We start from the raw sequence: 9,193 nt of genomic DNA, 5'->3' as shown, positions 1-9,193 counted from the left end.
ATACTTAAGGTGGGTGCACAAACATCCAACTAAAAATAATTATATATATAAATATTTTATTTTTTATTATATTTATATATAAATAAATAAAAAATTATTTAATATTTTTTTTATAAAAAAAAATTAGTTAGGGAAAATATGATATAAATATATGTATATATATAATTACATAAATAAATATGTAACATTATATAAGTATTATATATTGAAAAATAAAGTAGAAGATAAATATTTTTAATTAGAATAATATATATATATATATAAATAAAGAGAAAAAAAAAATTATTAATAAATTTATATAATATATTATATTGAGAAAAACTATGATATAATAATAATGTATATATATCATTATTATTTTTATTTAATATTAGGATAAGAGATATAATTATTTTTATTATAAAATTTTGTATGTGTATAAAAAATTATATTATATATATATATATAGTTATTCGAAATGTAACTTACAATAAATAAATAAATAAATAAATATATATATAAAAAAAATTATAAAATTATTTTAACCATTAAAGTGATATAGTAGTTAAAGTGTAAAATTTAATACTTAAGATTAGGGTTTGAATCTCTCTAAAAGTAATGAGAATGTATGTCGAAATGTGTAATTGAATGTTTGGAATGGCAACTTAAGTAATGTAAGCATTAGTGATAAATTTAAAGATTCATCTACGGAAGGTGATTTAGGGTATAAGATCATGCCGAAAAGTGTAATCGAATGTTGAAAATGTTGACTTGAGTTAAGCATTATAATAAATACTGATAAATTCAAGTGGGATGCATACAGAAAAAAATTAGAATAATTTTATGTATTCAATGTCTTATATTTAATAAATAAAATTAGAATAAGAAATTCAATTATATTTATTATATATATTATTATTAACGAAAATATTTTTATTTAATATTAGAATAAGATATGTAATTATTTTGATTATATTTGTTTGGTATGAGTAAGAAAATTTTTATATAATATATATAGTTATTCAAAATGTAAATTAAAAAAAAAATATATATATATATATATAATTATAAAATTATTTTAATAATCATAAGTTGTTTAAATTAGGTTCGAATTCTTTTAAAAATAATTATTATATGTGGGTGCGCAAACATCCTCGGAAAATAATTATGATATGTAGGTACGCAGACATTAATAGATGAACGGAATCGGAATCTAGAATGTCGGCTTGAGTAACACAAATATTGGTAAGAAAACCTAAAGTTATCTAGAAGGTTTAATAAAATATTTTTTTCTCTTTAGTATTAAAATTGTTAATTATTTATATATATATAATTTATAGAATATAATAAATATTTTTATTTTAATTTAGAATGTTTATATATATATATATTTTAAAAATATATAAATTAGAAAAAAAAATTAAAAATATATTTAACTAAATATTATAAATTTTCAAAATAATCAGATATATTTTTTTATTATTATAAAAAGATATACTCAATTTATTTATTTTTCTATTTTTAATAAATTTCAATTCTTACTAAATTGAGTTATTAAATAATTACAATTATTATGTTATAAAAAACTTAAATGAATTAGGTATATAATTTTTTTATTTTTTTTAAAAATTTTAAATTTTTTTTTATTAAATATATAATAATAAAAAATATTAGACCCAAATAAAACAAATTGATTACATTATATTTTTTTTTAATATTTTACAAATTTTATATACTAATTGAATTAAAAATATAAGTGAATATTAAATTTAATTTTACAAATTAAAATAAATTCAAAATTTTAAATAATATTATTAATTAATATTATTTTATTGAAACCCTATAATTATAAATTATAGGGAAAAATAAAGTAAATGGAGAAAAAAAAAGTAAGAGGGAGAAAATCTTCACATAATATAATCCTTTTGTTTTCATTTTTAAATTGAAAATACTCAATTTTCTCTTAAAAATATTTTAAATTGAAGGTAGTTTTATATATATATATATATTGTTGGGATTGTGTATACTTTGCCCATAATAGAAGATTCCAACATGACATAAGTTTTGCAAGTAAGAGAGTTTGAATTATCACATTGCTCTATGTATGTATATTATAGATAGATAGCTACAGTCGCAAGCAAACGGAAAAACAAAACTCAACAGTAAAAAATGACCTCCGTTCCTCAAAATCGAGAACAACTAAAACCAGAAGAACCTTGGTCATTCATTAACCTCATTATAATTGCCAAAATCTCTATTATTCCATAATAATAATAGTTTTACCAACTGAGATGTCTTCTATCCTGGCCCGAAACCATTACTTTCAGTCCTTACCAAAATCAGCATTATAATGAGCACTGGACTCTAGTTTCTTTGCTTCGTTCAGTTTCCGGACAGCCTAAAAACACAAAACCACTCAATTAACTCAGACTTTATTTTTCAGTTTTATTATGTCATGTAAGGTAGTGACATATTTACCTTCATGAAATCTTCGTGTATGACATAATCGCGTTCAGCACGGATTGCTGACATACCCGCCTCAGTGCAAACGTTACGAAGATCAGCACCATTGAATCCCTAAATAAATATAGATCAGATAATTATAACAGCTACCAGAATGATATCATATATCCACCACAGCAGACATACCTCAGCAAGCTTTACAACTGCCTCGTAATCAATTTCACCATGTTTGGCTATTCCAGCGGCATGAATTTTGAGGATTTCTAATCTCGATTGTTCATTCGGCAATGGAATTTCAATTTTCCTATCTAACCGACCAGGACGAAGAAGTGCAGGATCCAGAACATCAGGCCTATTTGTTGCCATAATCATTTTCACCTAGCCAAAGCCCACATTAATAATTTCATAAGGCCCTTTCATGATAATTACAGTACAAACAAATGTAAGCCCTAACTGGATTTCTTAGGCTTTGTTTGATGAGGGATTATTTGAGAAACTGGTTATTTCCAAATAACCTTCATTGGTATGAGAAGTGAGTTATTTGGGCAATTTGGATAAATTACCAAAATCTATTTATTATTTTATTTTATTTTATTTTATCTTTTTTGGGAAAATATTATTTAATATTTTTAAATGTTACAAGAAACATAAAACAGTGGTAATTTGTTATTTTGGTTGATGATTTGAATACTATGATAATAAATTGGATATTGGGTTATTTGGAAATAATCACAAATAATCCACATCAAACAAGACCTTATACTTATTAAGTTCCTCATAAGTGGAATACAAGTAGAGACTGAGATACCTTGCCAAGCTGATCAAATCCATCTAGCTGGTTAAGCAGTTCCATAAGAGTTCTTTGGATCTCACGATCGGCACTAGTTCCTTCGCTAAAGCGGCGCCCACCAATAGCATCAATTTCATCCATGAAGATAATGCAAGGCTTAACAAGAGGAACCCAAAAGTATGATTATATGATCTCATAATGCGATTTGGATACAGTCAAAAAATGCATGAATCATCTCTTACTTGGTGCTCACGAGCATAGTTAAACATTTCGCGGATCAATCTAGCACTCTCTCCTATATACTTGTCTATTATGGCACTCGATACTACCTGCATTTGCAACAGTCAGAAGCGTCGTAAACAAACTCAAACACAAGAAATATATAAAAACCTAGCAATGAAAGTCAAGACAGATGTCTCACCTTCAGAAAGTTGGCATCAATGTTACTAGCAATTGCTCTGGCCAATAATGTCTTTCCTGTTCCAGGAGGCCCATACAGAAGAACACCCTGAGAAGCAACAGTTTTCATATCCGACTTATTTATTTGGGCATCGTTGTTTCTCCGAACCAATATAACCAATTTAATGTTTTTTGGAAGATTAGTTAATTACGTCTTATAAACCTTATTTCATTTTTTATATAAGGTCAACTTTTCATTAATAATCAAAAATGGAACGCAAGAAACGTTCCTAAACGCATTGCAGAATACATATGGGGTGAAAAAAGCCAAAGAAATTGGATAAAATGAAATACAAGAAGGTTAGATTTCCCATTAGCTCGATGTAGTCCCATCTGGTGCACATCCCCTTCTTCTTGATTGACGTCTTATGAACTTTTTAAGCAGTTAAAAAAACTAAAACGTATAAACTGCTTGCTTATTTATAATTTAGTACAATTATTATGTCAGTTTATAATTACAACATTGCTATTAGTCTACTAACCATACTAGTGATGTTTAGTTAATATTGAACGTATATTGTTATACTTATGTAGATAGTTTTACTATTATAGTATCGTACTATATGTAATAATTCTGTATAATCTTTTATATTACAATTAACTATAATGAAAAACTAAAAATTAACCTACTAGGGTAGCTCAAGTGGAAAGAGTTGTGCCTAAGAAACCAAATGTCACATGTTCGTATGTGAGGGGTCAGGCTAGCTTCCTAAATAAATAAAAATAACTAAGAAATTATGTAAATATACAATGAGATATCATTTAAAAACCAAGCGACCCTATATTTGATTGAACAAATTCGCTGGATATAGGACGACCTATTAATTAATCTATGAAATTACCTTTGGGGGCTTGATACCAACCCTGATAAAAAGCTCAGGATTCATGAGAGGCAGCTCTATAGATTCCCTAAGCTCTCTTATCTGATCAGAAAGCCCTCCAACAGCAGAATAGCTAATATTGCCAGGATCTTCATGAAGCATGTTGTACACAACAGGATCAACCTACATAATCAAGTCAGAGCATTGACTAAAACCTACACATCTAACAAAAATATAATCACAAATAGACTGTCATAGCATGTTAAAGAACTAACTTCACGGGGAAGAGCTCGCATAATTGTGAGGGTAGTCATATCAAGAACAACTCTAGTCCCTGAAGTCAACTTTTCCTTATCCACTTTACTGCGGCAACCAACCACATACCTAGGTCCACTACTAGCTTTGACAATCACTGAAACATCAAATATCACATTACAACAATGATCTCGCTTCTTTACAAGAAGATTGCATATTCTTCAATGGGATGTCAGATAAGTGTGGAAATCATTTTAAAATAATATTTATAGGCGCAAGGAAGAACAAAATATACATCTTTCATTGTCAAGAGGCCTCAGGACTTCGCCAATTATTTGTCCAACACTTTGAAGAGACTTCAAATCATCTTCTGTTTTAGCATATTCCTTCTTCACACCTCGTACACTGTCCCGAACTGTATGCAAATGAATCCAACTCATATTAGCCATATCCTTGGAACATGAAAAGCACAAGAAGATGTAGATAATTGAAGATACATGCATGGATAATTACTCAATAGTTCTCAGATAAAGTGTAAAGGCTCTTCCTTCTGGTAAATATTAAATGGTTTTAAATAAGATCAATTTCTTCAGGTTGAGACTGCAAATGACTCGCATCACAAAGTAATTTCAAATGTTGCTCCAGATAGTAAAAAACCAGACTTATGGTACCCTCTTTCAGTAACTTGAATTGAATGGTAATCTTAGAAATCAACCTAAGGTTAATTCTTTTCATATCATTTCCGTGCTACAAGCCTACAAGTGAACAACTACTTCTTGTTATATATCACATAGTTTTACAGAAGTAACCCTTAAAACAAACATCCAAACCTGGAGCTATTTTTGCACTTAAAAAATAGCACGAGACTCAAGAGAAAAAGCATAATTTCTATTTTAGATGAACAACTAGCAAAAGAAAGTATCTCATTATCATTTCTTAACATCTAGCAGAAAGCTAGAACCCAGACTAGCAATTAAGATATAGCTAAGCTAAGAATGAATTATTTGACTCATATTAGAGCAAGGTATCTGCATAAATTTCATCAGTTTATTGGCCTTTATCAACTGAAGAATGCCACAAAACAGAAAGATGCGACCTTTAATAGGTTCTGACAAAAACAAAAGTCCAGTCTTTAATAGTTCAAATGTCCAAAAATGCAAAATAAGCAGTGAGTGATAGATGCCACAAATGAAATCACAAACAAACAAACAATCAGAGTCTAGCTGATTTAAAACCTCACCTCGTTGAATCTAAACTCGAGAATTAAAAAGTAACACGCAATCGGTATCAAAACCAGTGAATGTGAAATAAGTATTATAAGTCAAAAGATCTAAAAATTATAACTAGCAAACTAGCACCAAGAGTCACTATTCAAGTAACAAAGGGGATCGGAAAAGAAATTAGGGATTCAGTATCATCTGACCTCCACGAACTCTGGATTCGAGTTCTTTGTGCTGGAGAAGCTTCTTCCGATACTCTGCCACAGAAGTACGGCGGCGAACGGCTTCTTCTGTCTCGCTGCTCATCGGAAACCAATCTGACAAAACAGATTTCGCGACGGTGGTCTTGCGTGCTTCAGGAATCAGGACGCAACTATGAAGAAGCAAATGCTGAGTAGTGAGTATATAAAACTAAAAGGAGGTTCTAGTGTTTTACCCTTTTCCTTCAAAAACAAATAAAAATTATTTTATTATTTTAAAATTTTAAAATTTACTAATTAAATAAGACTAATTTCTTGTCTATATCCATGTTTCAAATAATTTTTTTATTTTCATGAAACCCATCTTTTCATTATCCTCTCCAAAATACACTCCAAACTTATTAATAACTCTACTAATCAACCTTTTATTTCTAAACCTACTAATTATCTATATCTCTATTTAAATCCATTAAAAAAATATTTTATAAATATAAAATATATATAATTAAAATTAATAATACTTAATTAAATAATTTAAATAAAACAATATTAAAATAACACATATTTTATTTTTACTTAAATTTTATAAATATAATATATATAATTAAAACTAAAAATACTAAATTAAATCAATTAAATAAATATTATAAATTAAAATATAATATTATACACCAAATAAAAAAAAACATTAAAATTAAATAAATTAAATAAAAATAAAAATTGACATTTTACCTAAATTAAAAACAATAGATTAAATAATGCCACAATTTATCAAACATTTTGTGAAATTTGAAAGTATGAGTTTAACTCAATTTTTAATTAAGTATATCGGACGTTAAATAATTCAGAGATGTACTGTGTTTTCATTGCTACATGAAAAATAAGAAAAAAAATGTGATGAAATTGGTTAAAATTTATGTATTGAAAATTATATGGACAATTTGTTGGTAGACAATAATATAATATTAATTGTATATTTTATTTTATATAATATTTTGTTTTAATGTTTATGTAATTTACTTTTATTTTAGTTTATAATGTTTTTTGAATAATTAAATTTAGTATGTTTAATTTTAATTATATATATAATTAAGTAAATATGTGTATTATTTTAATATTCATATAATATAATGTATTTATTTTAATATATAATATTTATATTTTGTTTTGTTTAAATTATTTGATTAAGTATTATTAATTTTAATTATATATTTTTTAAATTTATAAAATAAAGTAATGAGTGAGTTTAAAGAGAGATGAATAATTAATAAGTTTAAAAAGAGAGAATAGTAATTAGTGAAGTTATTAATAAATTTAGAGATGGAATGTAGATATTTTAAGAAAGGGAATAAAAATATATGTATTATAAGATAAATGAGTAATAATATATACAGCATATTTACATAGCACCTACCTTATTTAGAAAGAAAGAGAAAATATTTTTCTCATATATTTTCTATTTTCTACTTTATAAGAGTGATGTATATATTATTACTCAAGATAAATTATTTAAAACATAGATATATAAGGAATTACCCCCTTAAATAAGGCCCGAGTAGCAATGCCTTATTCTGAATTGCGAGACCGTTAGTAGGTGGTTGTTTTTAGAGATGGGGAAAATTATCGATATTATAGGTATATCAAATATACCGTACCGTAATTTATCGAAAATATCGATTTTTAAGGTATATCGAAAAAAAGTAAGGTATGGTACCGATACCAAAATTATTGGTACGGTAAAGATATGAGATTTTTAAAATTTTGGTATATCGAGATATACCGAAATACCGAAATAGTATTTATAAATTAAAGAAATAATTAAATAAATTTGATATTAATTTATTTATAGAAATATAATTTTTGAATAATATCAAAATATAATTATCCTAAAATATTATTCAATATATGTCATCTCTATCTTACCGATGATATTAATTTTTTTAATTTAATATGTTTTTTAGGTATGAAATGTATAATATCGATACCGTACAAAAATTAAGGTATACCGAAATTAAGGTAAGATAAATGTATGAATTTTTGTATACCAAAATTAAGGTATAATGAAATCATGGTATATCAAAATCAAGATAAGGTAAAGGTATGAAATTTTTATATACCGAAATTTTCGTTAAGATATAAGGTATGAACAAAATATTAAAGTATACCGTACCCACTCACCCCTAGTTGCTTTTGCAATATTTATCTTCAAGAAATAACATCCAAAAATTAAATATATTTTTTATACATTTATTCAAGGAAGCCATAGAGTTTATTAAAAGATCAATTTTTTTATTTAAATATCCTTAATCAATTTATTTTAATAGTCTATATATATTACTGTTTAAATTTAAACGATAGAATAAATAAATTAGAATTTTATCATATTTGACTAGGGATCACAATTAAACGGATTGGAACGGAGAGTGTATTTATTATTTCTATCATATTCTATTTTGATAATTTTATTATTATTATTCCTTCTAATTTGGTTAAAAAAATTCCCGTGAGACATTATTTATATCATTTTCTCTAACAAAAATTATGTGATAAAATTTGCAGAAAATGAAGGACTTATTGTGGGATGGATTATGGGACAAGGAGGACTCTGCTCTCCATATCTCATCTATTGTTTGTGATTTTCTCTACATAATGAAGTCACTTACATGAATTGCAAGCACCTTCGTGCACATCCTTTGTTTATTCGGTGTATGTTCTGGCCTACAAGTTAACCTTGGTAAATCTGTTATCTTTTTATGGGACTCTATTTCGTTAAAGAGAAAAAAACAAGTATCGCTAATGTTATGAGTTTCTGTATTTGTGTCCTTCGGTCGTTATATCTCGGTATACTATTGGGTTCTAAAACTCATTTTAAGGCCTCTCATCACTAGGATAAAAGATACATTATAAATTTGGAAAAACAAATGATCTCAAAAGAGATCGTTTGGTTCTCATCAAGAGTGTTTTGGCATTTATGCCCACTTATATGATGTCTTTATCAATTCTCAT

At 26.4% G+C, this 9,193-nt stretch overlaps 1 protein-coding gene across 1 annotated transcript; it reads right to left on the bottom strand.

Annotated features, from left to right (window-relative positions):
* Nucleotides 1-2,017: 2,017 nt before the first annotated feature.
* On the bottom strand, nucleotides 2,018-6,364 carry LOC124925698 (26S proteasome regulatory subunit 10B homolog A). The gene is made up of 10 exons (XM_047465770.1): nucleotides 6,191-6,364; nucleotides 5,063-5,182; nucleotides 4,788-4,924; nucleotides 4,534-4,695; nucleotides 3,654-3,740; nucleotides 3,475-3,561; nucleotides 3,251-3,388; nucleotides 2,629-2,820; nucleotides 2,458-2,556; nucleotides 2,018-2,377 (listed from the first exon to the last, which is right to left on the bottom strand). Exons 1-10 carry the CDS (start codon nucleotides 6,291-6,293, stop codon nucleotides 2,303-2,305), a joined length of 1,200 nt encoding a protein of 399 aa, XP_047321726.1. The 5' UTR covers nucleotides 6,294-6,364; the 3' UTR covers nucleotides 2,018-2,302.
* Nucleotides 6,365-9,193: the final 2,829 nt, after the last annotated feature.

This window comes from Impatiens glandulifera, chromosome 2 (genome assembly GCF_907164915.1).
Source record: "Impatiens glandulifera chromosome 2, dImpGla2.1, whole genome shotgun sequence".
In the NCBI taxonomy this organism is placed as follows: domain Eukaryota; kingdom Viridiplantae; phylum Streptophyta; class Magnoliopsida; order Ericales; family Balsaminaceae; genus Impatiens; species Impatiens glandulifera.
This window is presented reverse-complemented; position numbering and strand designations above follow the sequence as displayed.